This window comes from Rattus norvegicus, chromosome 2 (assembly GCF_036323735.1).
Source record: "Rattus norvegicus strain BN/NHsdMcwi chromosome 2, GRCr8, whole genome shotgun sequence".
In the NCBI taxonomy this organism is placed as follows: domain Eukaryota; kingdom Metazoa; phylum Chordata; class Mammalia; order Rodentia; family Muridae; genus Rattus; species Rattus norvegicus.
In genome coordinates, this window is record NC_086020.1 from 212070096 (window position 1) to 212086070 (window position 15975).

The window sequence follows — 15975 nt, forward strand, 5'->3', positions numbered from 1 at the left end:
CTGGGAGCTGCCATGTGGGTGCTGGGAATTGAACCCAGGTCCTCTAGAAGAGCAGCCACTGCTCTTAACCACTGAGCCATCCCTCCAGTTCGTGCCATTCTTTTCTTATTGCTTTCAGTGTTTTCCTAATTACTGAGGTAAGCATCATAACTGATACACACATACTCTGCAAGCATTCTTATGCCTGTTTACCTTTTCTGTACTACTCAGGGGTGTCGCTGTGGTTAGAAGGCTAAGCTGAACAGTGTGCTGACATGAGATGGCCTGTCGCTGCTTCAGTCTGCATTCTGGTAGATTGTTGAAACACCAGGGATTATGCAAGAGCATACATCTGTAGCAGCTATCCCAAATCCACGTGGTTCTGTTCTCAGTAAAATGCACGCCTCCGTTCATGATTTTACATATCTGCCTAAGCCAAGCTGCAGAGAAAATGCTTAGGCAAAAATCTCACAGACGCTGCAGCGACTTGGACTCCAGTCAGCTTTGGGTCACACTCATGCCTACGGCTGTCCATGTTTAGCTTCCTAAAGCACTTCGTTGTCCCCATTACTCAATATCTAATGTCTTCAGTGGTTTCCTTAATATAAAAAATATAGGGGGTTGGGGATTTAGCTCAGTGGTAGAGCGCTTGCCTAGCAAGCGCAAGACCCTGGGTTCGGTCCCCAACTCCAAAAAAAAGAAAAAAAAAGAAAAAAGAAAAAAATATATATATAATTGAGCCCAAAAGCCAGTGTCCATTAGAGGCACTGTTGAAAAGCAGAAGCAGAATAAAAAGGTCTGCCATTAGTCACTCCACTTCTTGTTTTTAACCTCCCATCTAAAATGAAACAAATGGTAGGTATAAAGACTGAAAGATAGGAAATAAAACCTTGTATTAAATAAGTAATTATATATAGCAACAACAAAAAATAGTGGAAAGCTTATCAAGTAGTCAGCTTTTAAAAAGTGTGAGGCATACGCTGGATAAAGCAAGAATTCTGCAGCTGCTTCGCTTGCTGGCGTAGAGGAAGTAGCCGGGCAAAGGAAATGCTGGGAAGGGACTTTTAATACAAGGAAGTGATATGGGTATAGCAGTGAAATCTTCCCAGGACACTAAATATAAAACAAGTAAGTATGGATATATCATTTAACATAAAAGCAGTCAAAATCATTTTGGTTTTCTGTTTGTTTTGAGACAGGGTTTCTTTATGATGTAACTATGGCTATCCTGGAATTCCGTATGTAGACCAGGCTGACCTTGAACTAACAGAGATCCACCCGCCTCTGCCTCCTGAGTGTGGGTGGCAAAACTCTTGTTCTTTTTAGAACATTTTATTCAGCTCTGAGTATTTGCCCCACTTGATGGACATTGTTGTGGCTAGTTCAGGGTCATCTGTTAACAGAATCAACCCAAGACCACTCCTGCTGTCCTGGGCCGCACTCAGTTACAGCAAGAAGACAGACACAATGGCTAGAGTGACTTTAAGCTCATCAAAAGCTGAGCAGTGCTGCGGAGGCTTCATGGGAGGAGTGGGACAAATGCAGCTGCTCACTGGGCCTGGAGTGTGGGCTTCACTGAGGGGAGGGGTGTTTCATTGCAAGGCACGTCACAGAGCCACGGAGTGTGACGATATTCCCAGACATGGTCCCGTGGCAGAATCCAGAGTGGAAGGACAAGAAGGCAGGTGGAAAGAGGGCAGAGCAGCACGTGACATTCAAAGAGTTTCCCCTCTCACTCTGAGGAACTTGGGGGTCGCTGGAAGAGCATGCTCAGCTGAGCGGTAGGGCCTGACGACTGTATTACAGCTTCTCCTTGTGCTACACAGGCAAAGCCGAGGGGCTGGAGGCTCCTGCAGCCTCCCAGCTGGCTCGCACTAGTCCAGGTCTGAGGAAGGCAAACAGTTGGTCTCGTTCTTAGATTTTTTGTTGTTGTTGTTTTCAAGACAGGGTTTCTCCGTGTAGCCTTGGCTGTCCTGGACCTCACTCTGTAGGCCACGCTGGGCTTGAACTCACAGATCCACCTGCCTCTGGGTCCTGAGTGCTGGGATCAAAGGCAGGCACCACCATCTGCCTGGCAGATTTTTTTTAATGTATCTGAAAGTTACAACCTGAATATATGTATATGTACCGTGTGCATCCCTGGTGCCCGTGGTGGTCAGAAGAGGTCACTGGGTCGCCTGGAACTGGAGTTACCAGTGTTTGTGAACTTTCATGTAAGCGCTGGGCATCGAACCCAAGTACTTTGAAAGAGCAACGAGTACTCCTAACCACTGAGGCTTCTCTCTGGTACCTTTGTTACTCTGCTGAAGTAGAGTTAACAGAATTTCCGGGAGGGTTGGTAGGAGTCTGAGGAGAAAAAGTGTGAGGTGGGAGCCTTCGTCTGGGCAGTTGTAGGGATTCTGTCGTCGGCCTGGACAGCTGACGGTTCTGTGGCTAACAGTGCTGCTCTTGCAGAGGACCCGGGTACAGTCTCCAGACCCACGTGGTGTCTTAACAACGATCGTAACTCCAGTTCCAGAGGACCCCCTCCCCGCCTCCTGACCCCCTTGAGATTGATGTCAGATGTGAACATGGCTCACATACATGGATGTAGATAAAGCATTGATACACATAAAATAAAATAAGTCTAAAATGACATATATATGCTCGCCCTCCCCATGTGAGATCCTGTTGCTTTGCCTTCACACTCTGAAAGGCTGTCTCTGAGTGTCTTTGTGGTGTCTTGTATCACCCCGACTTACCCAGCAGCCTCCACCATGGCCGGAACAGTTAGTGTTTTGCAGGTGCTTCCTGCTTTCAGGCAAAGCGTCCCTAAGCCCTACACGTTTGCTTGCTCTCTCCTTCTTCCTCCCCTGGCCACCGCTCACTTCTTTAATCCCTTGTTCTGTTCTATTCAACATATGTTCCCCCTAAAGGCTTGAAAACTGCTCCTGGGAAGTCCCTCCAGTGGGCTGGTGAAGAATTTCTATTGTACTTTCCTCGCAGAAAGACTGCTGTGTTTGGGGCCATGCGTTCATCCTGCCACCAGGTGGCAGCACACTCCAGAACATTGAGCTAACTCAGGAGGCTTTCAGAATGGCCGGATATTACCAGAGCTACAGATTGATCTGGTCAGGGTTGGACAGGAGTCTTCTCTACTTCTTTCCTAGTTTTAAAAAAAATCATACATCTCTGTTAAGTATTATTGTCATTTCTTCTTGGTTTAGATTGTCCTGTCTTGAGTTAGGAAACATTACGTAGCCTGGGAGTCACCTTCCCACCTGCAGGAAGTTTGTACTCCAGATGTTCTTCACAGGGGCTGAGAGCATGCATAGTTCTGCGTTAGGATGCTTCTGTAGGATGCACAAGGGTTTGCATTTGGTCCCCAGTATGACAGAAAAGCGACTCTCTCCACCCAAACCCCTTGCAGCAGTTCTTATATTTATATCAGTTTACCTCATGTTCTTCTCTGTCCAAGGTAGTAAGTAGCTCGAAGACTTGCCTTCCCCCAATAAAATACTTCTTGAGTGTGTTTGGGGGATATGCATGTGTGTAGGGGTTGTGTGCAAGTGTGTGAGTCGGCCAGACTAGTAGTCAGCAACTCTGGAATCCGCCGTCTCTATCTACCCCCAACCATTGGGATACAGATAATGTGAAATCACAACCAATTCGTTACACAGGTGCACAGCAAACACTCCTAACCATCTCTATCCCTCAAGTATTTCTTGAAAACTGTAAAGTGGCTGCTAATTGAGCAGTTCTGTAGTCAGAATTTTTGCTGAATTTTGTGCAGAATATAAAGAAAGCACGTACCTCTCTTGCTCTGTGCAGCTGGAAAGGAAACCGTAATAATAGAAGCCTTTTTTAAGATTTATTTATTTATTATATATAAGTACACTGTTGTTGTCCTCAGACACACCAGAAGAGGGCATCAGATCCCATTACAGATGGTTGTGAGCCACCATGTGGTTGCTGGGAATTGAACTCAGGACCTCTGGAAGAGCAGGCAGTGCCTTAACCTCTGAGCCAGCTCTCCAGCCCCAGTAGAGTCAACTTGGGGGTGGGCTCTGTCAGTAACTGTCTGCAGTGTGGCATAAGTTTGGGTTCTCAGCATCCACATAAAAACCTGGGCAGTACAACATATGCCTGTAATATGTGCTGGTCATGCAGCGAGGGGTTGCTTCTTGGAGCTCACTGGCAGGCCAGCCTAGTCAAATTGGTGAGCTTCAGGTTCAGTGAGAGACCCTGCCTCAATGAATAAGGTGGAGAACATTTGAGGAAGACACCCCATGTTGCCCTCTGATCTACACACACACACACAAACACACACACACACACACACACACACACACACACACACACACACACCACATGTGTATAAGAACATCACTAGCGGTGTTAGTAAATAAATGACAATGTTGCCATCAACTGTCTCTGAAGCCTGTACAGCCACACAGCATGGGTGAAGCCTTCACAGACACCAGCTGTGCTCTTAGACTCTCCACTTCAGACATGTAGAAGAGCATAGCCATAACCCTGAGCTGTAAAGGCATTAGCCATCGTGTTACTGTGACAAACTGAGGATAGGATAAAATAGTACCTAGGAAACAGGGGCTTCAGAAGAACAGGTTTCCCTGTCCCCCTAGTACTTACCATTTAGCTCTATATCCTGCACTAGTTCCCAGAATATCCCGTTTATATCTTCCAGGCAAGGAATTAAAGATTAATTTTGAAGAAAGTAGTTTGCCCACAGAACAAAACTCCAAGGTCTAGCACATGGGTCCCGTTCGTTTTTTACCCTGTATTACCTTCGTACACTTCCACATGTTTCATTAACATGAACTAGGCATTCCTACTGTCCTGGCTGATGACACAGGGGCCTCATAACTCTGGGTCTCTGGAGAATGATCTGCGTATTACAGGATGCTTAACAGCAGCCTTGGCCTTTTCCACCAGATGCCATGAATGATACCTCCCACCCCATGCACACCCACCAGCCATGAACAGCCCTGAAGGACTCCAGTTCTTGTTTTGTGGTCTAGGGAAGAGGCTTCCCCCTCTTCTGCTTGAAAATCACTGGTTTGAGCTGATAGCCACTGACTGTCAGACACTCACGTAAGAACTGAAACCAGCAATCAGCAAAAGGAATTCTGAGAAAAGGAAAGGGTTTGGGGAAGCTTAAAAGAAAACAGTTATTTTCAAAGAAATGAGAGGCTATCTTGTTCCCAAGAATAAGATCTAATTTTTGGTGAACGCAAAAACACTCTAGGGTTTTTTTATTGATATTAAAATTTTTATTGCAAGGATTAAAAACTAAATCTGTAAAGCACTGGACAGGAACACTGAAGATTCTGCTATAAACTGTAAGAAAAATTGAAAAACAAAGAGTGAGGACATTAGACAATCCAACTGTGTATCTAAGGATATCCCAGAAAAGACCAGGAAACAGGAGAAAAGGCCCAGACAGATGGACGGCCTAGGAGCTCCTAGGCCCTGGGCTCCAAAGGCAAAAAGGTCTGGACGAGGTCCAGTCAAACTGTAGCCACAACAAGGTAAATCAGCTAAGGTTTCAAAATTATTGACAAAAAGAAGATACCAAAAGCTACCAGAAAAGCAAAACAAGACCAAACAGGAAGGGAGTCAGTACAGATCCAAATAGTGTTCACAGCAGAGGAGGGCCAACGGAAGTAAATACTTATTCACGTGGAGTATTTATTTACTAAAGGAACACAAACTATAACATATGCACTGATATCTAGAAGTAAGTGTGTGTGTGTGTGTGTGTGTGTGTGTGTGTGTGTGTGTGTGTGTGTGTGTTTGTAAGCACAGAAATCTGGGTACTGTATTCTTCTTGGCTTTTCTCTCTCTCTCTCTCTTCTCTCTCTGAATTGTTTGGTTTGGATATAACTCTGGAAATCTTATGGTTGCAAGATCCCTAAAATGGCTCCTCTAAAGCAGACTTGGCGAGCTTCCACATACAACTCTCCCCTCGTCCACAAGGTGGGGTGCTGCCTTCACTGATGACTGGGACTACCTGTCTTCTTGAGACTTTGATTTTTAATGCATTTGGTGTCTACTGCCAACAATACTCAAGCACCTCTGAAAAAGATTGTTAGCGACCTGAGTGCCATTATGGGGTTTCACTTCGGATGTAAAACTGGTCACCTCTGCTTGCTCAGTGCAGTTCTCTTTCTTTCTTCGTTTTCTTGTGTTTTGTTTTGTTTTTATTTGGGGGATAGGGGTTTGTTTTTTGTTTGTTTGTTTGTTTGTTTGTTTGTTTGTTCGTTTTCAAGACAGGGTTTCTCTATGTAGCCCTGGCTATCCTAGAACTTGCTTATAGACTGGGCTGGACTCGAACTCAGAAAGATCCTGCCTGACTCTGACTTCAAAGTGCTGGGATTAAAGGCATGCACCACCATCGCCAGCTGCAGTTCTAGTCTTAACTATGACTAATGTGTGTATGTCATTCTAGTAAGCATTAACTATTAGCATTCCTTCTACGCTCTGCCCCAGTTACCTAGCAACAGCTGGCTTGCTATAAAAGGGGCTTGCTCTCTCTGCCCCTTCTCTCTCTCTCACTCTCTTCTCTCCCTGACCCCTTTCTCCCTCTCTCCCCTTCCTCCTCCCTTCTTTCTCTCCTTGTATTCCTGGCAAACCCCCCCCTCTTTCTCTCTCTCTCTCTCCTCCCTTTTAAACTCCCCTCCCATGCCCTAAATAAACTCTATTCTACACTATAGCCGTCTGTGGCTGGTACCTCAGCGAGAAGGATTGCCTCAGCATAGTCTGGCTGAGGTACCCCTCCACCTCACCATACCACGCTCTATAAAACATATCCTGGTCTTTTTATAAAAATACAACATTAACTACACCCAGGTCTGTGTAAAAGTAAAATACCTCTACCCAGAAAAATGCCTCAACTCAGAATAGAATAAGATGAAATGAGCAAAATATCTGAGTAAGAAAATATGTATTTATTGCCAAATGTTATATATCACCACAGCCAGACTTGCACTATCTTCCTGTTGCTGTGAATCAATATGTAGCTCACGGGGGGCGGGGGGGTCCCTGTGTCCTTCCTTTGAACACTCGGATGCTCTTCCCATAGCTATTAGGCCCAGGAAGTACTTCTGCGGCCTGACAGTCACAGCCACCCAAGGGATTGTATGATCCTCATTTCTTTAAGTAGCAAGGCTGTACGGTTATTAACTTCCGGTTTTAGGCAGGATGGACTGTGGACCTCGTAGTGACCTGTGCAGGGAAGTGAGCAGGACCTGACGGCAGCTGACTGCCTGACTGAGGCAGGAGAGCTGCTCACTCGAGACCGGGTACTGCTGATGTCAAGTTCTGTCTGCTTGGACGAGTCAACCTCTCTAGGCCTCTGTCTTCTTTAGTGAAGTGTGGAAGCCTAGATAATCAGGGGTCCTCAGCTGCCTCTCAAGGCTGACTTGCCAGCTCTAAGTAAGAGCCTCTTACTGCCCCCTTTCAATCTAAAAGTGTGTTTATATTTATTGATTTTGTTTTGTGGGTATCTAGATGTGTGGGTGTGTGCAGATGTGCACATGTGTGAAGGTCAGAGGACAACTTACAGGAAATGATTCTCCTTCACTATGTGGATCATGGGAACAGCAACTTTACCCTCTGAGCCATCTTGACCGTCCCTAAAAAATATATTCCTAACATAGTTTGTAATTGGAGAATTTCACTGCTTCTCAGAATTATGCTCAAAACCAGTCTACAGCTGGCCCTCATGGCCTATAATTCCAGCTATTTGGGAAGCTGAGGTAGAACAAGTCATCTGCACTATAAAGCAAGTTCAAGGCCATCCTGAGCTGTCTGTGAGATCCTGTCTCCCAAGAGGCAGGGGAGATTTCTTGGTGGACAGAGGTTCCTACTGTGCAAGCATGGGACCTGAGCTTGGATCTCCAGCACCTATGGGAAGGAAAAGCTGAGCGTGAACGGAGGAGCAGGAGGCAAAGGCAGGTAGATCCTGAGAGCTTACTGCTGGCCAGCCTAGCCATAACCGTGAGTGTCTGGTTCAGTGAAAGACTAGCTTAACGCAATAAAGTAGAGTGATGGGTGAAGGCCTCATCCTGCTCTGGCCTCAGGGTTTACACATGTATGCACGCACGCACGCACGCGCGCGCGCATACACACACACACACTCACACACACACACATGTTCGTGTACACACGTGTACACATGCATGTGCACACGTGCACACACATACACACATGTGCATACGCACACGCATGCATGCACGCACGCACACACATTTAAGAAGGTGCTGAGGGTAAATCTGAATGGTGCGGTCCTTGCCTGGCAGGCGTGAAGCTTTCCACAGTATTATCAAAAGACGTTAACCAGCAGGAGTTCGTCAGAGCTCTGGCAGCCTTCCTCAAAAAGTCTGGGAAGCTGAAAGACCTGAATGGGTGGACACAATCAAGCTGGCCAAACATAAAGAGCTTGGCCCATATGATGAGAACTGGTCTACACATGAGCTGCTTCCACAGCACGGCACCTCTACCTCTGTGGTGGTGCAGGGGTTGGTTCCATGACCAAGATCTACGGAGGACCGCAGAGAAACGGTGTCAGGCCCAGCCACTTCAGCAGAGGCTCTAAGAGTGTGGCCCGCCGGGTCCTCCAAGCCCTGGAGGGACTGAAAATGGTAGAAAAGGACCAAGATGGGGGCTGCAAGCTAACACCTCAGGGACAGAGATCTGGACAGGATTGCTGGACAGGTGGCAGCTGCCAACAAGAAGCATTAGAACAAAGGATGCTGGTTTAATAAATCGCCTCATTCATTTAAAAAAAAAAAAACAAACTAAATGAACAGACGAGTAGACCACAGTGAGCACAGGGTGTGCGCTGATCTCCTTGTCCCTTCCTTGTCCCTTTCCAGTACCTGCTGGAAAGAAGAACCACCCAAGCCCCGCCCACCAAGCCCCTCCTCCCCATTGCTTACTCCTCCATCTTAACAGACAGCAGCCCTTCCCTGATAGGTGTGTGCTGTCTCCCAGCTCCCTCCTCCGCCCCTTCCCAGGTCTGCTTTTCCTCCTAGTTGTCAGAGTGGTATTTCTTGAATGCAGATCTGATCACAGTCCCCTTTTAACAATGGCCAGTGTCTCATTCCTTTGGGTTCCAGGATGTACTTTCTAGCCTGGCTTTAAAAGCTTCGTCCTCTAACCCCATGTGTCCTGCTTTCTATCTCGTTTCTTCTGTGTCAAAATAGAACTCCCCACATCCTCCCTGTTCTCTCAGACCTGCGATGTGAACAAGGAGCGTCCTCTGCCTCAGCACCCTTCAGACAGTTTATGTTCATTGCGAGTCAGATCGTGCATCTCCTGCAGGAAGCCTGAGTTACGAAGATGTAGTTCACTGTTTCTTACTTGGTCACTAACACGATATTATGTCTCATGCGGTACTTGTCTCTTGGTTTGGATTATTTTCATTAGCTTCCCTTCAGGACTGTAGTGGGTTCTCTCTAAGTGTCGTATCTACGCTCAGATCTTGTCACCTGGGAAGTGCTCATTACTTGTTTAATGAATGACGAACATATAATCTACACTCGTGATGATAAGTACAGTTCTGAAATCCAGGGCCGTCAACAGTTGCTTATACAACAAAGAATAAGAGGAATCTGTCAATGTAACGAAACGGGGGGAAAAACGTAGCCTTGCCTCTGGCACGACTCAGTGCAGCTGCCCAGGGATGTCATTAATGGTCGACAGCAAAGTCTCTTGGCTTTGTCCTCTGCAGTTGCATGTGCTCCTCACGGTGCTGCCTGGCTGTTAGGGCAGCAAACACCGGGCTTCACAGTGTACTGGTTGAGGAAAGGCTAGGTCTCCTACAACCTATGGACAGGGAGAGGAATCCTGTTTCCCCGAAGCCCTGGTAAACATCTGCCTCCTGGTCTCCTGTTAGGCTTCCATCTATTTTAGCCAACCAAAGGAGCCAGGAGTGACTACTTTTTTATATAGGGAAATTATGGTCATTTTGATTTCAGAATGATTGGCTAAACCACCCTACATACATTAGGAATAAATCCTCTGTGAGGCCGAGCTATTCTGAGCCTATTTGGGGGCCTTGGGTGGGGATAAATGAGAAGGAATGAGTACCACCAAAACCAGCTAGAAGAGTGACTTATCCAAAGGAAGATTGATGTTGTCAAAAGAAGGAGCCAAAAAGTTACAGGACGGGAATGACAACTGTTCACCATAGATGGCTTCAGAGTCTTTGGGGGTCATAATTCAATAATTATTTCTCAAATTTGTTTCCTATGGCAAGGAAAGGTCTTCTCCAGGGAAGCTGGAGTCCTAACAAGTCAGGCTACATAAGCTGGCTGTGGGGGAGCATGTAACCCCAGGGCAGGATAATCGCTTTGCGTTCAAGGCTGGCCTTGGCTGCACAGTAAGGACTGCACATATAAACCAAACAGTCCTCACACCTGAGTAGGGAGATCATGGAAACTGCCGAAGATCCCTGAGGAGAGCCCTGTGCTCTTGTTTCACAGTGGGAGGGGAAGGTCTCCTCAGACTGGTTTGCTGAAGGGGGCAGCTGGGTGGTAGCAGGCTCACTCTACCGTGACTCCAACGTTTATATCACTCCATGGCATGTCAGTTCCCGTGAGATAAATAATTACCAAGCATTTGAAGGACAAGCATATAAAAATCATCTTGTGGTAAATTGTGGTTATCTTAATTTTCAAATGATCCTTTCAACCATAGTGTATATTTATATGCACATGCATTTATATATGGGAAGAAAGAGGACATTGTGTGGAAGAAAGGTGAAACCTTAGTTGAATGAAATTTGGCCACTTCTTCAGTGTTCATCTTGTCTCTAGGATTTTGCAACAGTCCAGCACCCATTTAATATTAATACACTGTGCTTCAGTGTGTGGTAACAAGAAGAAATGACTTCATAGCCACTCGGTCTGCTCTGTTGTGGTTTGTGATGCCATCTGGGTTCTTTGGTGGAATTATTTTCCATCTAAATCACTGTAAACTTCTATTTGGTTTTTACAAATCTAAAGCCAGATCTGTCTGTGGGTTTTGGCAGTGATGTAATTCTGGAACATACCGTGACTATTCTAAGTTGTCATATGCTATTTAACTCTGGGTTTCACATCATTTCAGACAAACTAGAAGCCTGGAAAAAAAATGCACTTCTCCACTTGAGGATTGTACACCTCATCATCTCCTACCGTTTGATCTTATGTTTGTTGAGATGGGTGGAGATCCATGCTGGGGGCACAGGGAGGGGGAGCTCGGGAGAGTCCTGCCCCTCAGTTCAGAGGCTCAGACCATGTTTTGCTGATGTATGCTTTTTGTTCCTGTGTGGTAGAGAAAGAGAGCAAGCCTCACTCCTTTGGCTGACAGTGTAAAAGTGAGGGGATTATATTTCACAGCATTTCCATAATCGGGGTGTACACAGCGAACTGTGTGGAGAGAAATGAAACACCTAAGACCTCCTTTCTCAACACAGTGATGGCTGCCAGAATGGAGCAACACTGAAATCACAGGACTTTCTTGAAGAAAATGGGGGGGGGGGGTGTCAACAAAACCTGAAGATTTCAAGATCCTATCCTGTGTTCTTATTCTGCATTTCCTCCCAAAGCCTTGGAGGTCTGAGGGTGGGGCCTGTGACTACTGACAACAGTAGATGGGATTGCTGAATTCCACCAATAGTGTAGAACTGACACAGAAGACAAAGACACATGGGAGGGCAGAGTTCTCACAGGTGGGGGTGGGGAGGATTGACTTATGGGCTTCTGGCCATCAGTATATAAATATAAGGTGAGTTGAAAAACAAAGAACCTGGGGCCGTGGGGCACAACTTTAATCCCAGAACTCAGGGGCTGGGCAGGAGGAGGGGATGGAGGGGACTAAGGCAAGGGGACCTGTGAGTTAGAGGCCAGCCTGGTCTACAGAGTGAGTAGGGACACTGGGCTACACAGAGAAACCTTGTCTCAAAAAGCAAGAAGAAGAAGAGGAAGAGGAGGAGGAAGAGGAAGAAAAGAGAAAAGGAAACTGGCAGGGCTGTACAATAAGCCATTAGGAGGTGTCACCTCCATATGGAGGTGGTATAGTTTCTAAGGTATTATTAGGAAGGTCTTTCTCACATCTCCTCAGCAAGGCACGGGGATCCAAGAAACACCTGTACAAAGGACCACTCCACATATAGCTGGGCATCTGGAAAACTTTGGCCCAGCTCCTGACATTGTCACCTTGAGAAAGTGTGGATTTCTCAGCTGTGAAGTGAAAAGTTTGAAGCTGTAGGCCTCTTCAGCCCCAGGATAATGATGGTGAGTCAGAGTCATCGCCTCGCCATCCTGAGCACAGAGCACAGACTGGACATGTTTCCTGTATGCATGGTAGGACACTGTCCTCTGGACACACCATGGCCATTGTCCTCTTGGACTCTCGGGGTTTGTGATTACCCACAGGAGACCTGCAGAGGATGGTGTCTATGAACATTAGGTCTGAGAGGGGAGGAAAGGGCTCCTGAGGTAGCGCACACTCGAAAGATGAGGCTCCCCTTCCCTAAGAACACAGAAGAAGGAGAGGAGACATTTTCTTCAGTGGTGTGTTGCCCAGTGCTACTGTAGACAGCCTCTCACCGGGACGACTGTAAGTAGTCAGTCAAGTTCATTAGTTCTCCAAACTACACTGCGGCAGAATTGACCTTCTGTCTGTCGTTGGCACTCTATCTGGGGTAGAAGATGTGTGTTCATGGCCCCCAGGAAAAGTTCCTGCAATAATATGGTAAATGTTTGCCAAGATTCAACTTTAGGAGCCACCAGACTAAGCCCTAGAGTTACAGCAGTAGAAAAAATAAAATTCTCTCAGGTTGTATTCTGGTGAGAGAGGCAGAAAATCAAATACATAAATCAAGAGGTTAAGTAGAGCTAATAGTACAGCAGAGCCCTGGTGGAGGGTGCTGTCTGTCCCCCGAACAGATACTGTTCAGTTGAGAACTGATCTGAAGGACAAAGCCAACTGAGAGACTGTCGGGGGATGGGGCCAACGGTGAGATGGAGCAGAAGAAAGAAGTGTGGTCATGCAGACTGGCCTGTTGAGCGAGCCAGGAGGGATTAGAGACAGACTCTACCAGATTGTATGGAGCCCGGGAGCAACGGTAGGGAGCTTGGGCCTCATCCCAGGTGCAGGGAAGCTGGGGCGATTTTATGCAGGAAAATGGAAGGATCTGCTTTCTGTTATCAAAAGATGAGTCTTGGTGATTCTGTAGAGAATAAATTACGTCAGGATAAAAGAAGGAAAGTGAGCATGAAAGGCTGTTAAGAGAAGCAGCCACGATGAAAGATGGCAGCGACTTGGGCCAGGGAGTAACCGAGACGTTTAGGACCGACAAGTAGCTATGGGATTGTGGACGGAGGTTTCTGGAAAGATATATGGGGTCTAACCCCTCCCTCTGTGTGCCTCTGCCAGTCCCAACATAAATCTTCATTCCTTTGCAGAAAACTAACTCATGCTAGGTCCTGTTTGAAGTGGAAACATAAGGGTTCTTTGGAAAGTCAGTTGTGTCGGATGGTGTTTTGCTGGGACAAACACGTGAAGGAGTGTTTTCCTGAAGTGGACACAGGTGAAAGGCTAAGGCAGATGCGTGAAGGAATGTTTCCCTGAAGCTGACACAGGGGAAGGGATGTTTTGGTAAAGCAAGCATGTGAAAGAACACGTGATTCTTTGCTAACAACACACACATATTGGTCTGCCTTACACTGTGTAGTTGAGCTGCATTTGTTGGGACTCCATAGAGAGAAATGAACCAAAAAACTTCTGGTGGCATGCCGTGGCTTTTTTGCCTCTTCCTCGGACTCAGGCTGATTGGCAGAATGATGTCAACTGAGATAGATGCCGGTGCTGAGGCAAAACACATCGAGGACATGACGTTTGGAGGGACTCCATGGACAGTGATGGGTGGAGGTGAGGGTGGGTGCTGAGCTTGGCTTGCTTATAGAGATAGCTGTGCAATCCTTGTTGGGTCTTCACTGACCTTGACTGAGAGAGACACAGCCGAGAACTTCTCCTGACTGAGAGATGCATGGTCGAGAGCTTCTCCTGACTGAGAGAGGCATGGTCGAGAACTTCTCCTGACTGAGAGAGGCATGGTCGAGAACTTCTCCTGACTGAGAGAGGCATGGTTGAGAACTTCTCCTGGTGTTCCTCCTGGTCCCTTCTGTTGAATCATGCCGAGGCTGAGGCCTGCCTCTCTACTATGTAGTGCCATCACTGCTGATTCACGTTGCTAACCCAGCTTTATTGAACTGGACTGCTGGAGTATCCATGAAGTGTTTGCTAGTGGATCGAGCTGCCGGGGCTGACCTCTGAACTGGACTGCAGATTTCCAGACAACACAGATGGGAGTTGCTCCACAGAACCTTTCTAAACAGATCCACTTCCCCTGTATCCTTTCCTTTCCACTATCTCTGATTCACCAATGGGCTACGAGGGAGAGTAAAGCATTTAAGAACTATTATTTAAATACAGCTTAAAAAAACTGAAATTACACCTATTGTTCATGCTTTTTGAACATGATTGTGGCTCTTATTATTTTTATTTAATAATTATTAATTGTATTAATAATAATGAAAGTGCCAGGTTTGCTTCTTGCTCTCTTGGTTACCACTCCCTGTCATGGATTCTGCCTACCAAGAATGAGTGCAGTATTTAAGAGCTGTGCACACTTCTGGGTTACACACCACTGTCCTACACTGTCACCAAAGTACATTCAAAATCTAACACTGCAGCTTCACCCCATGGGCTTAAAGACAGCTTAAGACCTTAAATTTTGTTTTTTATTTAGAGGTGTGTGCACACATACACCTGTACATATGGGGGTCAGGGGACAACCTCATGGAGTCATTTCTCTTTTTTTTCTTCACAAGGGCTCTGGGATTGGACTTAGACCACCAGGCTTGTATTAACTTCTGTCCATGCCTAAAAGTTGTACCAGCATAGCCACGGGCTTCTATTTCTCTCTACCTCCAACAACACTGGGTGTCGATTACTGCTCAACAAGGACTTGAATTACTGTCTTTTCCTGGGTTTCAGTATTATTTCTCTCTTCATGTTTGTTGGCTGTTTGTAATTCTTCTATTTGAAATTATCTGTCCGGGGGCTGGAGAGATGGCTCAGAGGGTAAGAACACTGTCTGCTTTTCAGGAAGTCCTGAGTTCAAATCCCAGCAACCACATGGTGGCTCAGAACCTTCTGTAATGAAATCTGATGCCCTCTTCTGGCCATGCAGGCAGAACAGTGTATACATAATAGATAGATAGATAGATAGATAGATAGATAGATAGATAGATAGATAGATAGATAGCATAAAAAATTATCTGTCCACCTTCCCTATCCTGATACAAGGTTGCTTTATATATTGGTTTATCAGCACGTTATACTTCGCCTGTAATATATTGTATGGAAGATCTCTTTCGATTTATTGACAAAATGGACTTCGCTTTTTAAATTGCTTTTAGGAACCTCTCTGTCACAATCTAAGGATGGAAGTTTAGATGAAGCATGAAATATGCTTTGCAACTCAAAGTATTTAAGATGAAAAGTAAAAATGGAAGATGCTGATGGCTAAATTGAGTATTAGCTTAATTCATTTGGGTCTCTCTGTTTCCTTCCAGCACACCGAGTACTACCTTCACCGAATTCCGAGAAGCCGGGAGGTTCGGCAGTCCTGGCTCTCCTCCGTGTTCACTACCTTGTACTCCATATGGTTTTCCTTCCCACTGGTTCACCGAATAAAGCCAGACTTGGTATGTAAGCCTGTCCCTTGAGACAGGGAAAGTAGTTCTCCTATAGCTGCCTGTTGATAATAAGATCTGTTGTTTTATTCAGTAGCATGCATTTATCAGTGAGCCAGGGCTTTTAGAGGAATGTAAAATTTATAGTTTAGATGACTTTTCCAAAAGAGGTGAGAGATTTGCCTTTCTAGCTTTAGTTTGAACTCAGTTTGTCCTAGACCTTCCTCTAGGAGTGATACACGCT

The 15975-nt window shown here is 46.0% G+C and overlaps 1 protein-coding gene and 1 pseudogene across 10 annotated transcripts in view; both read left to right on the plus strand.

The window, feature by feature from the left end:
- Nucleotides 1-15975, plus strand: part of Alg14 (ALG14, UDP-N-acetylglucosaminyltransferase subunit) — a 77129-nt gene that overhangs the window by 17088 nt on the left and 44066 nt on the right. For all 10 annotated transcript variants that reach the window (XR_005500319.2, XR_010063627.1, XM_006233243.5 and 7 more), the window contains exon 3: nt 15612-15743. Coding sequence is in view for 8 of the 10 variants with exons in the window: in XM_006233243.5 (XP_006233305.1) it covers nt 15612-15743 (132 nt within the window). In the remaining 2 variants the exon portion in view is untranslated. The remainder of the gene's footprint in view (nt 1-15611; nt 15744-15975) is intronic.
- Nucleotides 6091-15605, plus strand: Rps19-ps5 (ribosomal protein S19, pseudogene 5; annotated as a pseudogene).